Below are 24,972 nucleotides of genomic sequence, written 5' to 3'. Positions count from 1 at the left end.
CTGAACCTCAGTCACATATTTCTCCTGGTACCACATTTTCTCTGTGACAAGCACCAGCTGACCGAAGCCTTGGCTTTTGTGTTCACTCAGAGCATTCTTACACCTTGGGTAATTTTCACATGCATGTATTTGCTTGGCTACAAATAAAAGGACAAATAAGAACTTCACCTTCCTTATGATCTTAGCTCCCAACTTTTCATTTCTCATGAGAAAACTGAAAGGCCAGTGAGTCTTACTTGTTTCCCTCTAAGTTTCTGAAGTCACTTGGTGACAGAGTTGCAACTTCAAACCAGCATGTCCAACTCTGTGTCCACCAGCAAGAGTGGGCTTCCTGTCACAGTAGCTACCATCTTCCTCATGTATTTGACTTGTTCTTTACCCGTAGATTCTTCAGAAACCAACCCCAGAACTCAAGCACCAGCTGGCTGCTTTCTCCAAGCGCGTGGCGGGCGCCGTGACTGAGCTCATCCAGGCGGCAGAGGCCATGAAAGGTAGGCTGGAGTCTCCCATGTCATCCTGCAAGGCTGTCCAGTACAGCGAAATGGGCAGAGAGAATGTGCAGCCAGCAGAGGCCCTTTCTTAGCAAATGCAATCAGAAGAAATACAGTGAGGAACTTTTTGTAAAAAGCAAGTGGGAGTAGAGTTAGACTTTAAAAGGAATATCCTCCTGAAAGAAGTCTTTTCTCTAGACTTTGCTTCAAGTGCTTCTACTTAAATGGCATAATCTATCTAGAACTGCTCGCTTCTCTTTTAAGGCTCTTGCCATTCATTTTTATCTGTTTTCATTTATCAGAATACTTATTCAAATAATGCACTTCATGTTTGGAAACGGTGCCATCTGGGTACATTGTTTGCACACCCCTTCGTGATTACATATTTGCAATCAACTCACCGGGGAGGGGTTCTCTCACCAACTTCCCTTTGAGTTGTGGTGAATGACTGTTCCCCATAAGTTCCCAGAAGAAAAGAAGGGCAAATCTTTGTGTGCTCAGCATAGTCTTGTCTCCTGAGGATGCTTAAATAAAGCGCAAGTGGCCTTGGTCCATGAGATCTTGATGATTAAAACTATCCTTGTTGACTGCTTCTGGGGTAGGGCTGACTACACAACTGATTGAGAAAACCAGGATCAGACAGGTGCCCCCCTGCCCCCCAGCTGTTCTGGGCGAGAGCTGGAGAGAAGATCCCAGAGGCCACTGTGGCTGTTGGCTTAGAGAGTGCCCCTGCATGCAAATCCAGATGTTGTTTGTAATGAAGCCAGAGCCCTGCAGTTGGCAGCTACCAAGAATGACCCTCTTTGGACTGATTTTAGGAACAGAGTGGGTGGACCCAGAAGACCCAACCGTCATTGCAGAAACAGAATTACTGGGGGCCGCAGCATCCATTGAGGCTGCTGCTAAGAAGTTAGAGCAACTGAAGCCAAGAGCAAAACCAAAAGTGAGTGTCTACACATGGCTGCTTATCTGATGTTAGTTGGTCTTTCGGTGGATGGGCTGTGAAATAGAGCTAGGTGGGCTCCCCGCCTGTGGTTATACTAGCAAGCTGCAAACCTGTTCTGCCTGCCTAGCACCTTTTTACAGGGTATGGAAAAAACCCAAGGGTGGGTTTTTCAGGTTAACCACCCAGAAAAATGCCTTTGGGTATCCAGTGGAAGAATCCAGGCATTTATAATTTTGACTTTGTTCCACTATTACATAAAGCAGGTGTTGAATGTTTTCTATAGAAAGTCACTGTTCCTGAATATAAGATTGTCACCCTCCAATTTTCTGGTTTTGATAAGGCTTTTTACAGAGAAATAGCAATGCTGGGCCTCTCCTTTTCTTAAAATCAATAGAGGGCAATGTGAGCCTCCAAAGTGAACCCAATAGCAGACTTTTTCAGTATATGCTGGAGACTGTGGTTAGCTGGTGTGTTTTCTCCATCTGTGTCATCGAGATAAATGTTTAGAACTTAATAAGATCATGTGTACATGTTAAGAGAAAGTCATTTAAAAGAAAGAGATACTTATAAGATTGGGTTGTAGAGAGGCCAGTTACTATATAAAAGGACGATGCCCTGGTGCTGTCCACGGGCAAAGCCCAACCGTAAAGAAGCTGTAAACACACACACACACGCACACACACACACACAGACACACACACCTGTCCTCCCCAGGCAGGTTGTGGAACCAGAGGAGGCCTCTTTATCCTGCTATTCAAACAAGTCCCTGCTGCTATCTATAACCTCACCTCCCTTCCAAGGGCCCACATACATTAGGAAGTAAAATCTGGCTCTTCTTTTCAAAAAAAAACTGGATCCTCCAGTCGAGGTATGTCTGAAATTCTACCTTTTTCATAAGACCGAAGGATGGGGTCTGAGCACTGGAATACACAGAAGCACTCAAAAGCAGTGCCTGAGCTGATCTGTTCAGCTTGGGAACATTCTTAAAGTCATAGAATTCTTAGAACCAGTCTGCTGGTTGTCATTCTAGAGTTGGCAAAGGCATTTTTAGAATTTCTCATCAAGACGGAATATGAGAGTTGTGGCTTCTGGTTTCAGACCCTTAACCTGAGGGTCCTAGGTGGCCTGAGATAGTCTAAGTTTTTCTCAACAAATTTCAGAGCTAGGTGTAGATATGAGGGCAGTTCCATTTTCTGGTTATGTCTTTATTTCTGCTTTGTAAAATTTGTTCATTATGAGTGGAAGGTGGGCTTTTCAATAAGAAGCCAGCAACCATGACTATGATTTAGAAGCTTTATGCCTAATTCGTTTTTCCTTTTCCTTGTCTGACTTACCACTGTCCTATCCTGGAAACGCTTCTGTCTGCTAGTGCTGAAGTCATATCTGCTGATGCTCTTTTTCTTAGAGAATTAGCTGGGTACTGATGTGCATGGACCGCCCTCTAGGAGCTGCTGTCCCCACCCCTTTCCCATTGTCTCTTTTTGTGAGCTCCTTCTGAGCTCTGTCTCTGAATTCTGGTTTCCTTCTGTCCAGCCATTGATTTAGCTTATGATTCTTGATCTGAAAAACAAGACATTAGAGTCCCTAACCCACAGGATTATTGAAACAATTCAATGAGATAATTTAGGAACACAGTGCCTGACATACCAAAAGACTCAGAAGAAAAAAAAAAAAAAGGCTCAGAAAGCAGTCACTTCTGGGACTTTTTATCTTCTACTTACTAGGAAAACGTCTGGAGTAAAAATTACTCCATAAATCCATAAGCTGCTGGCCTTAGCAAAAAGAAAACAAGAAAAGCAAAAAGTTCACATTGATCGAGTGCCAAGCATGTGCTAGGCAATCTTTTGAGTGCTTTATGTGGATTAACTCATCTGGTCCTTAGAGCAAGTCCATGAGTTTTACCTGTACCCTTTGAGCCATCCATTCTACCTCTGGGAATCTGTCCTGAGGAGGAAATTCAGAGAGGAAGAAAGTTCTCTGTGTATGAGGGTTGTTCCTTTCATCTTTGTTCATTGTAACAAGAATTTGGATGCGACTTCAGTGTCTCCTTGAAGGAAAAGCACGTAGCTTTTAAAAATAATGGTGGATGGGACTGCGTAGTGTGAAGATGCTCATGGCATAATATTAAGTGAAAACAAAAGAGGGTGTGGAATTATGTACTCAGTGTGATCACAACTCTGTTAAAACAAAACAAAACAAAACAAAAAACAAACAAAAAGAACACTTGCGAGGAGTTCCCTTATGGCACTTGCCCCGTTAGGATCCAGCATTGTCACTGCAGCATCTCGGGTCACTGCTTGGGGGGGTCATTCTCTGGCCCTGGAGTGATTCTATTGTATGTTGCAGACATAGCCAAAGAAAAAAAAAGAAAATAAAAAACCCACTTGTGTATGAAAGAGACAGGTGGGGAATATACAAGAGTGATGGTGGAATTGGGATGATGGGAGATTCTGTGTGTTTTAGAATTTTATAAAACATTGTTTTAAAAATAACAGCATGGGAGTTCCCACTGTGGCACAACAGAATCAGCAGCATCTCTGCAGTGCTTGGATGCAGGTTCCATCCCTGGACCAGCACAGTGGGTTAAGGATCTGGTGTTGCTGTAGCTATGACCTAAGTCACAACTGTGATTTGGATCTGATCCCTGGCCTGGGAAATGTATATGCCACAGGGCAGCCAAAGAATAACAGCACATAAAAAGGTAGTGATCACTGCCACATGGGCTAGTGGGCACTCCCTCCACTGCCCCAGGACCATCTAGCCTTTGTGTTCACAGTGTGGGTTTTAACAGAAGGCCAAGTTCAAGGCTGACATAACTGTTGATTTGAGTCCCTTCCTTGGAGGTTCCTGCTCTAGGGTATGCTCATCTTCATATTACGAACGATGCTTGGTTGTTCTAGTGCTTTGGAATGATCTGGTCACTGAGGCTCCTCGCACATGTTATCTATAAAACGGCTTTGAAGAAACCATCAACCCACACCATGGGTTTTGTGCCCATCTGTGAGTGCCATTTGCTGTATGGTAATATTTGCCTGAAATCAAATAGTTTTCCTGACTTCCAGAAGGGAATTTTTTTTCCCCAGTGGGGGTGGGGGAAAAATCCTGATCTGACACCAAAATCAACCAGTCTTTGAAGGTTAACTGGTTCTTTCCATCCCCTTACAAAACTAAAATCAACTAATCAATCCCAAATCATCCAGATACTGTGAGCAAGCAGTTGCTATTACATCCTCATCCCTGTAACTCTACATGCAAACCCACAGGCACCCACTGTTGAGTGCTTTGCTTCTATAGCTGGGAAGCATCCGTGTTGCTTAGAGGGATAGTTTGTGAGGGATGGGTAATGTTTTTGTTGAAATTGTCTTGCTCACCACATTCTCAGGTTGCCTGGGTTAAGAAAATAATGGTCTGGGGCTTATGAAGATGGTTCCTGGTATCTTCCCACCTCAGACCCTTAAAACACAAGCCCTTCTTTGCCTCTGGAATCTCCCAGATGTGAACAAGTTGGCACTGTTGAATCCACCGTTTGCTTGGGAAGATGGTGTCACGGCAAAATGAGAATGTCCGTGAGCTCTTGTGCACGTGCCTCCAGTATCGCCGTTTCCACACCTGCAGACACACTGTGCTTCACAGACAGGTGACGCAGGTGCCCCAGTGGTGCCCACCCCCTGCGGCTGCAGCCTGCAGTGCTGTGCCCGTTCTCAGCTCAGTCAGACCTGGATGCCTTTCTGCAGGCCTCTGTGTGATATGTTTGATATATTAGGTTGTTATTTAATCCAACTATATATCAAACATATTCCTACAGTGTCTTGCCCTGTCTCCGGGGGTTCCTAATATAGCTCATAAGGCAACAGGAAAAGTCTATGTTAGAATCACAAGTAGATTTAGAAGACAGAGTACTCACCACATTTCATTATGTTATATTTCATTTCTAGGTTATTTTGTTTATTGTTGAAACCAATCATAATTACTGCTATTTCACAAGACCTTGAGATATTATGTATAGCTTAGTTTCCTGCAGCAATGAATCCTTACAGGATGTGCTCAGTGGGGAGGGGAGAAAAAAAAAAACCACCCATGTTTGTGATACGAGGTCAGGATTATAACCTCCAAATAGATCTAGGTGTATGTTTCATTGTGGTTCAGTTTTATCCTGATCTTCAATTTAGAAATTAGCAATTTCCACAATCAAGCTTTCAGCAAAAATTCAAGCACAAATCAACTATCTGTAACATTCCTTTCCACTCATAGTAATAAAATGTATAAACCAAATCAGCCAAACCAAATGTATGGATGGTGAGTCACTGGGCTTTATACAAACCTTGGAGGACTAAATATATCTAATAAAGATAACATAGTGTGGATTATACTCTGTCTGTTGAGTTTCCTGTTTTACGTTAACTTGTCAGTGGAGGTTGATAATATTTAGAATATTATGCCAACAATCAGAAAGTGATTCCATAGCCTAATTGGGTGCAACAGGAAGTTCGGGATCATAAAACATTTTTTTCTGGCATGTAACAGCCTTCTTTAGTTGGCTTTGACCGCTTCCCATAGAAGAGCCTATGAAGTATGTATGAGTTCATTCTGATCTTTCTCAACAAAAGACTTGGAGCACTGCTTTCTGGAAAGAGAACTATTGGGCTAATAGCTCAGTTTTTGGGGAGCAGAGAGGAAGTGATCTTTTAGAGAATACTCCTGACTGTGCAGGTAGTGGTATGAACAGGCAGGTCAGGAACACTTCCCTTGGTTGGCCTAGGAGCCATTTCCACACTGCTTGCAGAGACAGCCTTGTGACAGGTCACAGCAGCAGCAGAGAGGTGATGACACAGGGGAGGGAAATACACTGTTAGATTCCCAGCTTCCCTGAGATCCTTTTCCACTGACAGGAGAGCCACAGGCGCTCTTGTATATAGTTTTCAAGATGCTGCCACAATCCATGTCACCGTCATGCAGCTGGGGAGCATGGTGTTGAGTTTTGAGTCCAGTTAAAGCTGTTGGACCAAAATGACAAATCATCATGGGAAAGCAGCAGCAAGTTATTCTGAATAATGAAAAGCCAGTTTCAAAGGACCTGAAGATGAAGCCCATACATTAAAAGTGATGTATCTTCTCATTTCTTTTGGTAATTTTGCTATTGACCAGCAGGCTCTACTGTTTGGTGAATGGAAAAGACAACCAGATATTCAGGAAGGAGGAACAGATTCAGCATTTTTGTATGCCCATTTTTCCGTGGGCATTGAGCTCATCTGCCACTAGCTGGCTCTGGGCCAGGGGACTGAGGGGTGTGGAGAGTGAAGGTGAGGAGGGCTCCTGCCAGCATGTGCTAAGAGACTCCCCACCAGGTCAAACAGTAGGTCTCTTGGGCAGACCTCCAACACACAGGATTCATGTCGCAGGGCTTACAATGTAGCCAATTTATCTGATTAAATCTTTGAAAGAATCCTGTCATCTGTTCTTCATCCATGCTTCCTAAATAGACATTCAAAGTGCCTTTTTTTTTTTTTTTGATAGAGAGTTTAACACATCTTTTAGAATTTTTCTAGCAAACAGAAATAGCAATTAGTAGATGCTAATAAAGGATAGATGGAGAAATATTCATAGGTATCTGCAGAATAAACCTGGAATGACATAAGCAAAAACAAAACAAAACAAAAAAAAACCCTAGAAATAGCAATTAAAAGATTATTCCAGTGGTATTACTGTTCAATAAAAAATAAATAAGCAGTGGTTACTGTGGGACGGTTACTCCCAGGATCCTCATCTCACAAGCTCAGACCTTTCCCTGGAGCCTCCCCTGGGACCAGGCCGGTTGACCAGGCCTGGGCTCTTGGCGGTTCCAGTGGTTCTAAGAGGTTTCTGTTTATCTGAACTAGTAAGTATGGTGGCCCTACAGACAACCCACCCTTGCGTCCTTCAGAAGAGGAGCTGACCTGGCTCCCATGCAGTTTAAGTCTTCACATACAGGCTAAGTTATCCCCGCCACCAGGTACCTCTCAACTCAATATCAGAAGCAAACTGGTAATAACCAAACTCGGTACAAATAAAGGAGAAACGGGGCTGCCTGTTCCACTGAGGCTTTCAACTGGCAGGAAAATGCTTCACTCCTCTTGTCGGGGTTCTTGGTATTGGCCTTTTTTTTTTTCCCCTCAAGGACATTTAAATTATATGCAAATGTTCACACTTTTAAAAAATTATATCCAAAGAATTTTTTAAGTTTCACATGGGAAATGTAACCTTGTTTTTAATAGCAGGCATCCTACAAGGCTTTCGGTACCATAACACAGAACAAAGCATGATTCCTAATTGGAAAGATGGTACCCTGAGTCTGGTTTTTGTAGCCAGTTGTGAGAGAAATGAGCATTGTGCTTTTCAGCTCTCAGTAAGGCAGAGAGGTTTTCAGGGAGGGAAGCGGAAATCAGGTCAGTAACACTTGGCCATCTCCTAAGGGTGCCTTCAGCAACTTCACCATCATCAGGGGAAGGGGCTGCAGGGTTGCAGGAATGTAATTCACAAAGAAAAGGTCAAAGAAAAGGTCCACAGATGGAAACATTCTTCCTCTCCCAGGCACATGCCCAGAGACCTCCGGGAAAGAATGGGTCTGGCAGAGGTTGGTAAAAATGCCGCAGAAAGGAGGCCAAAGGAGAGGCAGGAAGAAAAATGGAGTCTGTGCTTATTTTTGTTAATGTCTTCTTTAAAAAGTTTTAATTTGGAACCATAACATGTCTAAGCTAAAGGACCAAGAAGCAAGAGTTTTCTTTTGAGATTACAAATGGGAAATGTTTGATATCTAGATAAGCACAGAAGATTCCTCAAAGTCATACAGCTGATCAGTGCAGGTCCTGACACCCAGGTGTCCCTGGTTGGGTGTCGAGCGAGAAGCTGGGAGGAGAGCGGACACTTGACACTGCATTTATCTTTGATTTGTGGTTTTTATTTCTGTTGTAGGTTACTATCAGAAATGGCAGCTAGAACCTTTATTAGAATTATGAGTAGAAAACAGGTTCAGGCAGAGTAAGACTAGCTTAACTCAAAGTCTGAAAAACAGTTTTTAAAAACACAAAAAGATCTATGTAGTAATAGAAAAATTAATTGCTAATGGTCATTGAGCATTTGCTGTGAGTCATTTATACTTGGTATTTGTTAATAACTTATTATAACAGCCTATTGAATAGGTAGAAGGGGAGGTGCGTTCAGAAAAATGAATGAATTGCCGAAAAGACTATGTTCTCAGAGTGTTAATGAGTCCAAGCTCATCCTGCTCACCACACAACATGCCAGTAAATCAAAAGATGAGGTTTAGCGGGCAAGGAATTGTGACTTTATTCAGAATGCCAGCAGACCAGGAAGATGGTAGATGAGTGTTCCAAAGAAGCATCTTTGTTAGGATTCAGGCTTCTTTTATACTAAAAGGGCAGGGGTGTGGTTGTTTGCTGCAAACTTCTGGGTGCCAGAATTCTTTTTTTTTCTTGCAGCTGTCCCAGTCGGTCCTGTCACATTGTTCCTGTAACCTCCAACAAGACAAATCTTGTTCTCTGCAACATTTTATCTCTATATGAATGAGAAAGTATACCTTTTGCGGTCAGGGCCTTAAGAATGGGCTGCCCTGTATATATCAGACTATAGGCAACATTCTGAAATTGTAGCTAAAGCAATAGAATATAGAGGTTAAAGAAAAAGAAGCAGATCCAATATGGAGTCAGATTTGTTTTTCCCAATCACAAGAATCCCTGGAAAGCCAAAATACAGAAAAAAATGAGGAAAGGCCTCCCCTTTTTTTGTCCTCCTCCCTTTCCCCTTCCCGTCTCCCACTCCAGTGGAACCTTGAGCTCCTAAAACTTTAGACCTATGAGCACAACAGGAGTTCAGATGTTCTCCCAAGCGTGGGAAGCAGGCAGCGAGGCAGTCAACCCAAAGGGCAGATTTTCCCAAGAGGGATCTCACCAGACCTCTCATTTTTTAAAAGAGGAGCTCTGGAGAAGATCACCAAACAGGAAAAATATCAGCAAAAGGGTGTTGAGATCTTTCTCAAAGCCTCAGGAAGCCCAAGGCTAGAGTGCCAGACAGTGCAGGAAAGACTGTTGCTGAGAACCACAGGTGACCTTGCCAGCAGTCTTTTCCAGTGGAAACAGGGAAAGAGCACTGTACAGAGGATGGGAAGCTGCAATTCATCACTCAGAGGCAGAGGCTGCCCAGGGATTCAGCAGGGTAGATTCTTAGTTTGCACATGTGTTACACTGTTTCCTTAAGCGAGCCTCCTAGTACAATAGTGCTGTGTTTTGCATCTGTATAGGCATAAGTCAGTTATCACAGATCAGCTGAGTGTCAGCTGAGGGACACAGGCAGAGCATACAGTTAAAACCCTCTGCCTCGACCTTCAACAGTGCAGGAACCAGTACTTTGATGTATGTGTCCATTTGTCCCCAGAAAACAGGAGTGGAAAATTACTGATGGGGCCCCTCCATGCATTTCTCTTTCTCTCACCATGTAAATTGTCCTCTGGCTGAACTCTGGAACTCAGAGTCTTTAATGGATATGTTCTCTCAACAAACCTTTATCACATAGGCTTCTCTGCTTCATTTTGTGCTCCAGAGATGTAAGTTGGACAAAACCCAGTCCAAGGCCTGGAGGAGCTCCCAGGCTGGTAGGATTCAACTGACTGGTGTCTCTTTTCCTGAGTCCAGGCCAGCATTTCCTCCTACAGAGTAGCTCGTACCACCTGCATCTTCCACCAGGTCCTCAGTGAGGAGCAAGGGTTGTCCATTTCTCAGCCCATGGATTGAAAGCATTTCCTCATGTTCAGGTATCTGGTTTCCAGCTTCTTCCCTGGCGCCCCCTTGCAGCAGCTCCAGGATACTGTTCTTCTCCGCAGTCTCCCGGCTACTGCAGAGCTTGTTCTATTAACCAAGCCTGCATTTTCTTCGTGATCCTTTTATTTAGGGAATTCCTTCAAAGAGTAAGAGCCAGTTCTGTTTCTCTCTTTTTTGCAAAGCAGTTAAGCATGTGTCCTCCCGTCTCTTGCTGCCCTCACACCCCTCTCCGGATTCTGTCCCCTGTGCTGGTGGGAGAAATGCCAACAGCTACACAGACTGGGATACTGGTTTTGCACCAAGTCTCTTTGGTTTGTGGACATCCCATTTTCTCTTAGGCCAGAAGTTGTGTGGTGTGAGGAAACATGTCTCAAGTCTCAATGTCTGATTTCCGCAGGGGAGAGAGAGTGGGCTTTTAGTCTAAATGATCCATCTGGCCTACAGAAAGATACCGAGCCAGCAGGTAGAAGGCAGATCTCATCATGGAACTCTGCCCAGACTACAGCATCTGAACCTTTGCCCTCCAACACGTTTCTAATAAAACTCTCTTACTTTTTAATCGGAACAAATGTCTCCCAGAGATAAGGCTTCCTGTCATGGTCATTTTAAAGTCTAGAGAGCTCTTACAGGAAGAAAAGTAAAAATTCACCAAAGGGTATTACAGCACTTGCCATTGCAAGAAAAACCTGTGGGTGTCATAAATATTTCCAAGTTGAGCCTATATTTCAAGCATGTGTTTAAAAAAAAAAAAAAGAAAAGAAACAAAAACTTCCAGGGTAGTGAAAGATATGGGAGAGGCCTTTTAAGTTGATTCTAATGATGTAATTCTTTCAGATCTCTCTGTTCTTAAGAGTTCACACTTAGTTTTAAGGAAATTCCATTTTTGAGCATCTTAAAATTAGGGAAATCAGAATTCTGCCTTGGAGTTCCCTTCGTGATGCAGTGGAAACGAATCCAACTAGGAGCCATGAGGTTGCAGGTTCGATCCCTGGCCTCACTCAGTGGGCTGAGGATCTGCGGCATTGCCATGAGCTGTGGTGTAGGTCGCAGACGGGGCTCAGATCCTGCATTGCTGTGCCTCTGGTGTAGGCCGACACACATAGATCTGATTAGACCCCTAGCCTGGGAACTTCCATATGCCATGGGTGCGGCCTTAAAAAAGACAAAACAAAAAACTCTGCCTGAAGTGGACTCAATCTTGTAACCCGTGGCATAGCTGAAGCCGTCTGGGAGACACTGGGGGCCACTGTGGGCCTCCGTTTCCTCACCTGCAAAATGAGGAGGGGCTCCCTTTGGACTCAACATCTGTAATTTCCCCAGGGCCTTAATCTGTTACATGCTTGGCCTTCTTTTACAGAACAAATTTCTAGAAAAGCTCTTATTTCAAGGTCATTGAATATACCTACCAGAGCCTGATGCCATTTCTTTGTGCCCCTTGCAGAACAGTACTTATTATGCCAGAGTATCTTAAAATGAGTCATTTTTGTGTTTCAGTAAACACATGTTCTCTGCCACCACTACCGTGGGCTTCCCCACCCCAAGTAAGGAGTCCAAAATTAATCTACCACTACCGAGTCCATTTCTGTCCTGAATGTTCCTAGAGCAAGACTGTCAGAAGTAGGAAAGAATTCAGTGCTTCTGTCTCAGTACTTCTAAAATGCTGCCATCATTCTTCAGATCCACTAGACACACACAGAAATGTTGCTCTGATAAAATGAGTTATCAAAACAAAACAAAAAAATGAGTCACATCTTGAACCATGAGAAATGCCATAAAAAATAGGGAACAGGAAAGCATAGTAACCGTGTCTCCATTCTGTCTGATGGTTCATGTGAGACCTCTAGTGAGCTAACTCTGAGCCTGGGGTGTGGTCATTCCTCACCGACGCCCTGAGTGGTGGCCTCATCTAGGAAAAACATGTCTTTGTAGAGGCAGAGAAGTTTAGGTTTAGATCTGGCCTAGATTCTTCATGCTGCCATAGGACCTTGACCCAATACTGTACCTCCTTAAGCCTGAATTTTCCCATGGTCATTATAAGGATAAAGATAACTACAATATAAATGTTTTCACTTCTTTTTTGGTGAAAATAAACAAGTTAATACACATGGAAGTGTCTGACAAAATACCTGGCACATAGTAGGCACTTTTAAAAACATAGTGCTATTTTGTATTGGGACTGTATTTAATGCCACTGAATCCTACGCCTAAACTTGGTTCTTCAGAGGGTAAATTTTGCATTAGGTGTATTTTACACACACACCCCCCATCACACACACACACACACACACACACACACACACACAGAAGTGTTGCTCTACCTGACCATCATCTCTCAAGGCCTGAAAAGGGGCACTTAAATTCACAGAGCACCATTGCTGGAGGGACCTTGGAGGTTATCTAGTCTGACCACCCCACACTGTGATGCTCCATCCTACCGAGCCCAGGACCGAGGGCTTTACACTTGCCCAGCTTCCCCAAATCCTCTTCAGTTCCCCAGGTGCTTTGGTGATGGTGAATTTTGCACAGAGTGCTAGTAACCTGATAACCCTGTGCAGTGAAGTGGGGTGGGAGGGCATGTCTTCCCTAGGTGGAGCTGTGCCTCAGGTTTCCAAGGGACCGCACAAGCGCCGCCATGCTCCCTCAATTTCTTTTCCACCCCTGGTGACCCATGGTTGGCATGTATGACTACTCAGCCACAGACATGCAAATGCCGTTTCACTTTTGTTTTCACCTAAGAGAAGTAAGGTTTTTCACAGCTAATATAATAGCCTTCTGTCCTTTTTCCCAAGCATTTTTTTTTTTGAGCCTTTTCCTGTGGGAGAGTGTGCCTCCACCTACTCTTTGGATTTTGATTATTGATTATTTGGATTTGAATTATTGATATGGATGGAAGCATTCAAATGTATTTTATTCTCAGTGAACTTAATCAGAGATTTGATTGAACTTTTCAAAGATTCTGGTCTGGAAAAATAGTCTGTCTTAGAATTTCCTGATTTAAAATTTAAAAGATAAAAGCTCAACACAGGCAGCTTTTATCTTTGAGCATGGAGGTGGGGGAGAGGCATCGTGCCAGCCTAAGCCTGTCTACCCTGGGTGCGGTTTGTCAATAAAAAGCCGTGCACAGATGAAGAGCCAGGCGGCCAAGCAGTAAGTAGTTGGGCAGCAAGCGCCCTTCGGGGAGAAGAGTTGCATATGATGCTATTTTCTTTTGGTTATAGCAAGCGGATGAGACCCTGGATTTTGAAGAACAGATCTTGGAAGCTGCTAAATCCATTGCTGCTGCCACAAGTGCCCTGGTCAAATCGGCCTCGGCAGCCCAGAGGGAACTGGTGGCCCAAGGAAAGGTGTGTAACCCCCACCCTCGACCGGCCAAGCGTGGAAAGTTCACCCAGCGAGAACCTCTGAAGACCAAGGCCAAGGCATGACCGCTGGTGTCCTAACAGAGGAAACCTGTGTGGTGCCTTCCTTCTCTGAGTTGTCCATCTTTGCCCATCTCACTGAACACTCTGCTTAAACCTGACAAACAGAATGAAGGGCTTGGCTTCCAGGCCTCTCATCTGCTTCTTGTTAAGGAAAGCTCCCACTCCAAGCATCGATCGGGGCCTGAACAAGACATTTATATTCTCGCTGTACGTGAGGCTATTTAAAGACCTACACTGTCATATTTTCCTGGTGGATGGCTGTATAAGCACGGTAGGCAGGGGCTTATAGTACCATTTCCAGCTCCAGCAATGCCATTCATCTTCTTAGGACTATTGAGCGGAAAGCCGTCCAGCTCTGCAGGCAGTATTTCCCTGAGCCCTTCTTCTATAGGCTTCGTCTCCAGTCACCCATTCCATCTGCATTAGCATGAAGGCAGAGCCCTTTTTTCAGTGAGCCAAAGGATTAATAGTACATTAGACTAATCCTGGCTGTGGGAAGGCCTTCCAGTTTTAAAATGTTCCCTGCATCCCATTATTCCCGTGCACCACGGAGCCACCTCATCCAAGGACAACTTGCAGAGAAGCCTCTCCATCATAGAGGCACCACAGAAAATCCCATTGGGTTTGGGGAATTGGGTCTCTGTAACTGTTGGTCACTTCTGTTTGATGTTCCAAGGCCTTTGCTGTCAGTGTACAGAGGACGGATGTGCCTTTTGCATCTCGACCTAAAATCTTGCCATACAGACAGAAGTTATGCCGAGCCAGTGGCCTTCATCTCCCTCCTGTGAGCTCAGCTGTGTCTTAATCCAACTTGCATGGGTTGGCCCCTCTTTCCAAACCATCGTGTAATAAGTTAGCCAGTAGTGACATGTGTTCATCTCCCCAGCTGGAGTGATTCTGTCCCCGGGTGCTTCTCATGACACCTGTAGGTTAGCAGAGGCTGACCTCACTCACCTAGGATCTGTTGACGGAGTAATAGGTAAGGACCAAAAATGGATCAGTGAGAAGTTTATCCTACCTAAAAATTTGAGTTTGTTTCAAATGGATAAAGAGCCATCTACATGCTGGACACATTGCTAGCTACTAGAGAATTGCGTTTGAATATGGCCAAGGCCTTGTCCATCAAGGAACTTTTATGTTTAAGCCTTTAAAACATTGGTAAAGGAGGTTCAGCTGAACTTGGGGAACTGTAGGTCATAGGCAGGACCTTGGGGCCTTAGCTCACCTTTGGCAAGCCCTGATGTGGTGCCTGTAATTGATGGCAGATCCCCAGTTTCACATTCAAATGTAGGTACTTAGCTCTTACCTCTCCAGGCACCCTGTAGCTCCCTCTACATCTGGTCAGAAAATGTTTCACTTGTGGCCATAATTTGTAAATAGAAATGGAGATCACCTTATTTCCAGCTTCTTCCTTCTCTCCCCATGCCTGACAAAATGGCCTGTATTTCCTTAAGACAAGGATCAGTGCTCAGTTGTTCAGAGGGAGCTGCACCCCCCCCCCCCCTTTTTTCAAACATCATCTGCCAGAAAAGTCACAGCATGGCTTTCAGGATCAGTAATCAGGAGAGACTGAAGTTTCCCTTGGCCCTTGAAATAAGAGGCCTCAGTAGCTCCCATGTTAGACATGGACAAAGGTCAGCCGTGGAAATAGGCACGTCCAGACAGCCCCCTCCATCATTCCTGAGCCGTTTTCCCAGAAATATGATACCTGGCAGCCAGATGGAGGCTGCTGAGAGCGGTTCTGGTTGCCTCCCTGCAGCCCAGGTGGAGACTGGCCAGGTCGTGCAGTCTTGGAGCTGAGAGTCCACGTGAGAAAGGGTGCTCCATCCTGCCCCTGGCGCTGTTGGTAGGAGTCCTCAGGGGGGTGCTGCGAGTCTGAAGAGCTGCTTTCCTCTCTAGTCCCAGGCCGAGGGAGGGTCTGGCGCTGCAGGTCACCCTTGCCTTCCCGTCCTCATGGCCTGTCTCTTCCCTCTACTCTAGGTGGGCTCCATCCCTGCCAATGCCGCAGACGACGGACAGTGGTCACAGGGCCTGATTTCTGCCGTGAGTCGCCCCCTCCTCCTTCCCCATTGGCTTTTTGGATCCCCTGAGGGAGGTTCGGACCTCAGGTCACTTCTCTATTGACCATCCCCAGGCCCGGATGGTGGCAGCTGCAACCAGCAGTCTCTGCGAGGCAGCCAATGCCTCCGTCCAGGGACACGCCAGCGAGGAGAAGCTCATCTCATCCGCCAAGCAGGTCGCCGCTTCCACGGCTCAGCTGCTTGTGGCCTGCAAGGTGAAGGCCGATCAGGATTCAGAGGCCATGAGGCGGCTACAGGTAATGGTCACTGATGCTGGTGGGAAAATACTCCTGTTGGAGCGGGTAAGTGTCGCCAAAGGGGGCAGTCTCAATTCCTTGGCATGACCCACCAGTTCTTCCATCAGCCAGCTCTGTCCAACGTCTCTCATTTCCTGCCACCTGTGGCCATGCGTCCTACACCCACTGCCCCACCAAACTGACCTTCTCCATTGTGCCTTCTGGTCTCAGCCTTGGGCCCCTCCTCCCCACAGCCCACCCTTGGTGACCTCCTACTTGTCCTTCATGACTCATCACCAAAGCCACCTCTTCTAGGAAGCCCTCCCTGATTCCCAGACCTTGGGCGTTCAGTCCCTCTTCGGCCCTGCCGGAGCCTCTGGCCAGAGCCTTAGGGTTCCTGTCACCCGGTGCCAACACATTTATGTCTGCCTTTGACGAGGCTGTGAGCTTCTTAGTGCAGGTACCAGGTCTTTATCTTTGTGTCTCTCACCCTGAAGCTGGTGCCTGTTTCAGTGGAGGCTCTCGTTCAATGTTTGCTCAAGAAAGGAGCGAAAGGACTGAGGAATTTACATGAGATGCTGCTAAGGTTTCCTAAAGCCCAGAGAACACACTTATGAAGGTGACATTTGAGCCCTCCCAATGTATCAAAGTTTTCCTCATTTTTTTAATTATAAAAGTATTTTAACCACAATGGGGGAAATACCGGAATGAAAAAGATCACATGGCCTCAACCTCTTCACTTGTCAAATATTGGGTTTTTTTGCTTCCTGTTTATATCGTGCACAAAATGCTTTTGTCTAGTTTTCATCGTAACAAGAGATAATCTGCATTTTTTCACTTCACGTTTTATCGTACTGTTTTTTTTCCTTGAAGCAAACCGTCATAATGGCTCTTTGCAAAGCTAACTGGTTCATTCCTCATGAGTATCATAATGATTGCATGGTATTATCTCAACCGATTATGCCAGTATTTCCCTGCATGTTGGGCGTATTTGTTTCCAATTTTCTAGAAGTTCATTATTCTAAATGTAACTCACATTGTCTGTGTTGCTAAAAATGTTTATGTGAGATGTGTATAAAATTATAAATGGCAGAAATATTTGAGCAAGTCCCCCAGAACTCAGGACTCTCCTTGTGTTTCCTAAGTTCTCAACTGTGTTGCCTTTGCTTGGTCCTCCCGTGTCTGCCTGTCTCTGCCCCACAGCCCTCACCTTCCTTTTTGTCCTGGCATAAACCCAGGGAAATGCGGAGCTGCATGTTTGTGACTGTGTGATTCACGGATGGGGGGTGGGGGACACGTCTTTGGAAAACATCCTGTGTTAACAGAGACCTGGGTTCAAGTCCTGCCTCTGTCTTGTATTAAGTGCATGATCTTAACATAAACCATTCACAACATTTCAGGCCTTAGTTGCCTCATCTGTGAAATGGGTTTAGAGATGCCTGCACTGACTCTTACAAGGGTCAAGAAATGAGAAAGTGCCTCGTAAGGCCTAAGGATTTGCACAAGTGCAACTCAGCACCTCTTTGATTATCATCTTTAATGACTTACCTGGATGCTGCAGTGTTGCATCTGAGTTTCTTACAGGGACCAAGAGGTTCTCTGGGGCTACAAAGACCCCTGTTCAAATCCCAACCCTGTAACTTAGCAGTTGCAGGATCGTAGATTACTCAGCCTCAGTTTCTACATCGAAAAGTAGACTAATGATTTCTGACCTCACAGAGCTATTTTGAGGATAAGCATGTGATGACTGCTTGTCAGATGCAAATTGGCCTCCCTGCCCTTCTTACACAAGCCCTCATAGTCCCCACTGGTCACTTGAGATCACCAAGCAGCTGAGCCAGTTAAGACTCTTATCTTTCTGATGACCAACCCCAAGAACACACCCTCGACTCTGAAGGGGCTGAGCAAAGACTATGGAAAGTTTAATGAAGCCTTAACCACCATGAAAAGGGAATTCCAGGCCTCAGGCAGCAGAGGTCAGGTGCCCTGGGCCATGCTTTTTGCGCATTAAGAGTAAGCCAGTGGGGACTCCAGCCCTTTCTGAAGATCTGGACTGCACATTGGCAAACACTGCTGTACCTGGCTCTAGGCCCTGACCCCATCATGCTAAAGCCAGCTGTGACTCACATCTGTAAAGGCCCTTTGTACCACGGGGCTCCCATTCCTCCCATGCAGAGGTAGGTTGTGCTTTCATAGCCCTTCATTCCCTCAGAAAGCAGTGGCTCAGTGGAAACAAATCTCACTAGTATCCATGAGGACGCAGGTTCGATCCCTGGCCTCGCTTGGTGTGTTAAGGATCCAGCATTGCCATGAGCTGTGGTCCAGATCACAGATGCAGCTCGGATCTGTCATTGCTGTGGCTGTAGTGTAGGCCAACAGCTACAGCTCCGATTCAACCCCTAGCCTGGGAACCTCCATATGCCATGGGTGAGGCCCTAAAAAGATAAAAGAAAAAGAAAAAAAGAAAGCAGTCAGTGAGACTACTGGGGAGCCGCTGTGCCTGGGGCTGGGGATGCAGAGATTCAAGTCACAGCCCCTGCCTTCAAGGTACTCGCTTTCCAGGAGGGTGAGGGTCAACCACAAGTGTGCTAAGGGCTGCAGAGAAGCCAGCACGGAGCTTTCCAGGAGCCCTCGGGAGGGTGTGGGTAAGGCCAAGGCAGATGGAAAAAGTAATGCCTGAGTCAGGTTCCCAAGTCTGCCTCAGCTGGATGAGGCAAGGGGACGTGGTTTTCTAACCCTAAACAAGGAGGCAGCCCCTGCGTGTGCTTCTCTTAACACATGTATCATGGTGCTGTCATCATGGATTTATATAATTTTAATTCCCCTCAAAAGTGGGTGTTCCTGGGAGCAAGGAAATGTACCTCATTAATCTGTGATTGAGCTGAGATTAACTAGGTGCCAGTGTTGGTGGAATCAGTGAATGGATACTAACGAGAGAAATGGTGTTATTATAATTGGATGATAAAATGATTTGTAGTCTTATGAGCTCTCCATGTCTGTTTCTTCCTGAATCCAAATGACTGTTGGTAATGATATTCTGTGCATTTCATCCCCTCTCCAGGCAGCAGGAAATGCTGTGAAAAGAGCCTCAGACAATCTTGTGCGTGCAGCCCAGAAGGCAGCATTTGGCAAAGCTGATGATGACGATGTTGTGGTGAAAACAAAGTTTGTAGGGGGCATTGCTCAGGTTTGTGATTAAACCCAGACAGTGTTTACTCCCAAGATGAGCGTTGTGTTATAACAGAGACACAAAATAACAGTGGCTTAAGCCAGATGGAAGTTGATTTCCCCCTGGTGAGACAGTCTTGGTGTAAGCAGTCTAGGGATGCTGTGGCAGTCCCTTCATGTCTGAGACTCTGCCTCCACCGGCCTTATGGCCCCACCATCCCTGAGATGTTGTTTGAACCACTTGCTCTAAGATAGCTTGATGACCACCTCAGGTTTCCAGCCAGCAGGAAGATGGAACGTTAGGGCAGACATGGCCCTCAACGTTCCTGTGTCACTTGCTGTCACCTGCTGTCACATGCCATTGGTCAGTGCTTAGTCACATGGCCAGCCTAGCTGCAAAGGAGGCAGGGAAGTATAGTGCTTTTCTGAATAGCAGTGTGCCTACCTAAAAATCAGGACTTCTCCTGGATTTCCCATAATGGCGCAGCAGAAATGAGTCCAACTAGGAACCATGAGGTTGTGGGTTCGATCCCTGGCCTCGCTCAGTGGCTTAAGGATCCGGTGTTGTCATGAGCTGTGGTGTAGGTCACAGACACAGCTCAGATCTGGCGTTGCTATGGCTGTGGTGTAGGCTAGCAACTGTAGCTCTGATTGGACCCCGAGCCTGGGAACCTCCATATGCTGCAGGTGCGGCCCTAAAAAGACAAAAAAAAAAAAAATCGGAACTTCTCCTATAGAAAAGGGAGAGAAGGGGATTGGAAGCCAGCAAGATTATCAGTTAAATAAAACAATGCCTCAGGTGCTGCCATTCGCTCTAGACTTGTGGCCATAGAGAAAGAATGAAGGATGATCCTCTTCCAGAATTCTTACAAGAGTAGCTGAGAGATTCCACCTTACACGGGCCTGCATTCTTGTGCGTAGGAGTGAGGAGGAAGGGTCCAGAAACCAGGCTTGCAGTTTGGGTGTGTTAATAGAAGTCCTCGCATGAGATTGAGTCTCCACCAGGAGCACAGAGCTGCAGCTACTCCTCCCCCTGCCTTCCTGGGCTCTCCCCAGCTCCCTCCCACGTTTGGAAATACACTGGATGCATTCTTACCTCTTTATCCATACGCTAGTTCCATGAAAAGTTCCAGGAGGAAGGTTGTCTGATCACACAGGCCTGGGGGGTCACTGCGCTCTGGACTCTCCCCTCAGATATCACGAAGCTCAGCCCCCAGGAAGGCTCTGAGAAGGGCTGCGGGAAGAAATCTGCTTGGCTTTCTTGAGCACATCCTTACCCTTTTCCCTCGAGACATATTAACTCCTATTCCTCTCAGCACACTTGAGAAGCCTGAAATAAATATGTGAAAGCTGTCTACTTAGTTAAAGACTCCAGATTTAGCTTCAGCAGAACCTGGCCCAGGTCCTGCTGTGTTAGTCAGGGCCCTTTGAGGAAGTGGACCCCGCAACTCCAAGCTTCAGCTTTCTGAAGCTCTTTTTGGAAGATGGGGAGGGCTTGCTTCACAGTGTTGCAGCGAAGAGGATGGGACTTTCCATGTAAAGAGCCTGGTGCATCACAGAGGTGCAGTAGATATTTGCCATTAAGTCAGTGTCCAGAAGATCCTTATTTTCTTGGGTCATTGGCCTCGCATCCCAAACTGTGGCCCTGAGGCTGGTCTCCAGAGCCCAAACTACTGTGTCCCTCTGTAGATGAGGCAGCGGGAACTCAGGAGGCAAGGGATGGAAGGGGAAGGCAGTTTGCTAGAACGTTTCAGATCCGAGCAGCTTGTTGCTTTCCTAGATCATCGCCGCCCAGGAGGAGATGCTGAAGAAAGAGCGAGAACTGGAAGAAGCAAGGAAAAAACTGGCCCAGATCCGCCAACAGCAGTATAAATTCCTACCCACTGAGCTGAGGGAGGACGAAGGCTAAGACCAGAGCTGAGACAGCACGCCCCGGGGCACAGCTCTGCGAGAACTGGGCGGACCGTGCTCCTGAGAGGCCGGCCCCGGCCCTAGAACTGCCTGCCTCCCCCTGGGTGAGCTCGGAGCTCTGAGCGCTCGTTCCCTCTCCACGGTCCTGTCGGGCACCGGCTGCATGATTGTGATGTCACACGGTACAGTGGCCCACCCACAGCTCCTCTGCCTCCCCCAGGCCTCGCCATCTCTCAGGAGAGAGGGGCGCAGGTTCACAGACTGTTACCAAAAGGAGACGTCAGTATTACGTGGTTCTCAGACACCTGTGCTTCTGTCGGCCCTTCTCTGGGTCTGCTCCTGGGCCTGATGCAAAAGCTTAATAGGAAAAAAACCAGCTCGGGGGAAATCATTGATGCCATAGATACTCAGAGATATTCTTCTCCTTCTCAGGGGAAGATGGACATCGGAGTTGGACAGGGTTAATAAAAGCCAGAAACATCAACCAGTGTGGACTCCAGGAGGGCTTCTCGGGTCCTCCTGCCGTGTCGCAAGCCCTGGCTCACCCAGAGGGTGAAGAATTCCTGCTCCTGTTTGCACGCTTTCTTGCCTCAGTGTGTAAGCTCCTTGTACAATCTAGACCCAAGTTGTATTCTGTGGCCTGGAAAATCAAAGGTTTTTTTTTTTTTTTTTTTTTCCTCCATATCCACAGGGCAGAGGTAGGGGGACTGTCAGGGCTCAGTGAGCAGGGGCTGTAATAAAACATGTGGGCTCCTTACTCTGCAGAGGCTCTTTGATTCACGCACATTCATGCACACAAACCCATGTCCCCCATGTGACAGGCAATACAACAGCTCTCTCTCTTGCATTATTTATTCCGCGCCGATAAGGCAACTAACTCCTTGGTGACTGACTCCATCTTCTAGGTCCCAGATCAGCTTCCCTGCTTTCAAAATGGTCAGATTTCAGGATTCCGTTTAAAAATCTGTCACCCGTCCTCCAACCCATGATGAACATTTTTTTCATATCTTAGTATTCCTAAAACCTAGATGCATCCTAAAATCATTACAGACCTTTAACGAAATAGCTTTGCTAAATAACAATCTTAAAAGTAAACCCATATGGTGTTTTCAGAGTCTGTCTTCTGGAGGCTGTGCTTTGTGAATTTCATGTACCCCCGACCCCCCTGCATCCTTTCTCCTTTCAGAGCCCTCTCCTTGGAAGGGCATTTTAAGACGTTGAACTTAACTTTAAGCTGAGCCTTTACCCAAGACAGTGCTTGAAGAATGAATGGCTAGATCCTAATGCTGGATAGCAAGTAGCTTTGAAAAAATTCATTGAGGGAAGACGGTGGTAATGGAGGTATGTGGTTTTCAAAGCTGGCAGTTGTTGAAGGCAGTCACCTCCTCTTCTCTGCAGTAATGTGCTACCCTGCTTCCCAGATTTCATCCACAGTACAGTTTGAATATTCCACCTGGGGAGGAGTTGATGCTTTGGTCCTCAAAAAGTATCACTTATAAGCCTTGCCCGTTGGTCCTGCTTTAACAGACTTTAGCCCATGCCTTAGTTTTAAAATGTAATTAAACTTTTGCCATTCCTGTTGTGGCTCAGCTGATTAAGAACCCAACATAGTATCCATGAGGATGCAGGTTTGGTCCTTGGGCTTTCTTAGTAGGTCAAGGATCCGGTGTTGCTGCAAGCTGTGGCATTGGTCACAGAGGCACCTTGGATCTGGCATTGCTGTGGCTGTGGTGTAGATGGGCCACTGCAGTGCTGATTTGACCCCTAGCCTGGGAACTTCCATATGCTGCAGGTGTGGCCTTGAAGAAAGAAAATATAATTAAATGTTGAACAGTTTCCCATATTTATAAGAGACTTTTAAGTGCTATATCTATTAGTAGAATTTTCTCCCAGACAAGTAGGAAGCGCCAAGAAACAGTATAAATGAGAAGCAACTGCAGAGGGTACGTAGAGAGTTGGGAATGGAGGCGCCAATAGTGAAGGAGAGGAAACTGGCAGAGCCCTGACAGTCAATAAGAAAAGCTAACAGACTCTTGCCTGGTGCTCTTCAGGAGCAGCTAGTGCAGCTTTTCACTGCTGCCCTGGGCTGCACCCCCTCAGACTTTAGGATAAAAACTGAGGCCCAGTAGACTGGGGGCTCTTCTCCAAGAGACACTCTGTAGACGGGCACAGGGTGCTTTCTGAGACTTTTTTTTTTTTTTTTTTGGCCCACACTGTGGCATATGGAGGTTCCCAGGCTAGGGGTCCAATTGGAGCTGCAGCTGCCAGCCTACCCCCAAGCCACAGCAACGCCAGATCCGAGCCATGTCTGCAACCTACGCCACAGCTCACAGCAATGCCAGATCCTTACCCACTGAGCAAGGCCAGGGATCAAACCCAAGTCCTTATGGATCCTATTTGGGTTTGTTATCACTGAACCACAACGCGAACTCTGCTTTCTGAGACTCTTTAAGAATCAGATCCAGAGGCTAAGTCAAGATATGTTCATGGCCTCATGTAGCGGGACTCGGAGGAGCCCCTCCATGACCCACCTTCACCCCCTTTTCTTCCAGGCTGTGTGGTTGCACCTCCCCTTCCAGCTGTCCCTGTCACAGCCTGGCATACCAGGGACAGGCAGTGAGTTATCTGCCTCAGAGTCCTTTAAAACCTCTACTGTGTTTCATACCAGAAAAACCTCCAGGGACTAGCCAAACGGAGAGGTCTGTCCATGACAACTTGAAAGAGCAGGTATGGACCCTGTACAGAGAGTCTCCTTTCTGGTGTGTTCTGCTGTTGTGAGCTTTGGGGAAGCAGGTTCCCAGTTACCACCTGGTGTGGTAATGGTTTTTCATCCATCCCTTCCTCGTCCACCCCTTGTCATGAATGTGAGTGGCCTCATGACTGGCTTGGTCTCTTCTCATTTCATGAAATAATAGGGAGGGAGTTCCCGTCGTGGTGCAGTGGTTAACGAATCCGACTAGGAACCATGAGGTCGCGGGTTCAATCCCTGCCCTTGCTCAGTGGGTTAACGATCCGGCGTTGCCGTGAGCTGTGGTGTAGGTTGCAGACACGGCTCGGATCCCGCGTTGCTGTGGCTCTGGCGTAGGCCAGGGGCTGCAGCTCCGATTCGACCCCTAGCCTGGGAACCTCCATATGCCGCGGGAGCGGCCCAAAGAAATAGCAAAAAAGACAAAAACAAAACAAAACAAAAAAAACAAAAAAAAAAAAAAGAATAGGGGGAAGTCTGCACTTTGGGCGTTTAATAAGCATGATTGCGGGTGTCCCCAAGGGGCAGTGAGGGGACTTCTGCTTTTTCTTCAAAAGGAAATCACAGGTCTGAATTGGTTTGGAGGTGTGAGTTTTCATTTCAGAGCATCTAACAAAAGAGGGGTTTCAGGATCTACATGGTCCAGGCCTGGAGCAGAGACATGCCTCTCTGCGGGATGGGGGAGCAGGTGAGGGTGTATCTCCCAAGAGGAACTAATCGGAAGCCTTGAGCTGGTCTTTGCGCCCAGAAATTCTTGTGCCTCTGAAGGTCAAAAAAGGAACCTGAACTGGATCTCAGACATGCCCGGTGATTTGGGAGTTTGGTTCTTCCTTTCAACAGTCTTTGACTAAGATGCTAACATCGTATTCTGTTAAACAAGCAGCCCTTGTTTAGACTGCTGGCATCCAGTCAGGTGTGGGCCTGACCTTCAGTGCCAGCAGGTACCTCGAACCCTGGGCTGTCCCCCAGTCAGGGGCTGTGGGTCCCCCAGGCTGCCTACCGAGGGGACCCTCAGCCTTGAGGGACGGGCTTTATCACAGAACCTCCCTAGGGCTTCTCGTTGGCTCCTCCTGCTTGTGTTCTAGGTGTTCTGCCAGTGAGTTTATAGGTAGCAAAGCCTATCCCTAATTTATCCAAACATTATTCCCAAAATTTATCCCCCTCCAAGAGAGTGCACCCCAT

At 46.4% G+C, this 24,972-nt stretch overlaps 1 protein-coding gene across 5 annotated transcripts in view; it reads left to right on the top strand.

Moving 5' to 3' along the window:
• The window catches only part of TLN2 (talin 2), a 469,337-nt gene extending 447,536 nt beyond the window's left edge, over nucleotides 1-21,801 (top strand). For 4 of the 5 annotated variants that reach the window (XM_047766192.1, XM_047766194.1, XM_047766195.1 and 1 more), the window contains 7 exons: nucleotides 386-491; nucleotides 1,310-1,434; nucleotides 13,466-13,591; nucleotides 15,650-15,712; nucleotides 15,804-15,986; nucleotides 19,027-19,152; nucleotides 20,914-21,801. In XM_047766192.1, coding sequence (XP_047622148.1) covers nucleotides 386-491; nucleotides 1,310-1,434; nucleotides 13,466-13,591; nucleotides 15,650-15,712; nucleotides 15,804-15,986; nucleotides 19,027-19,152; nucleotides 20,914-21,042 — 858 coding nt within the window. In that variant the 3' untranslated portion in view covers nucleotides 21,043-21,801. The remainder of the gene's footprint in view (nucleotides 1-385; nucleotides 492-1,309; nucleotides 1,435-13,465; nucleotides 13,592-15,649; nucleotides 15,713-15,803; nucleotides 15,987-19,026; nucleotides 19,153-20,913) is intronic. The other variant, XR_007133078.1, reaches the window with a different exon arrangement.
• Nucleotides 21,802-24,972: the final 3,171 nt, after the last annotated feature.

Source organism: Phacochoerus africanus, chromosome 2 (assembly GCF_016906955.1).
Source record: "Phacochoerus africanus isolate WHEZ1 chromosome 2, ROS_Pafr_v1, whole genome shotgun sequence".
Classification (NCBI taxonomy): Eukaryota; Metazoa; Chordata; class Mammalia; order Artiodactyla; family Suidae; genus Phacochoerus; species Phacochoerus africanus.
This window is presented reverse-complemented; position numbering and strand designations above follow the sequence as displayed.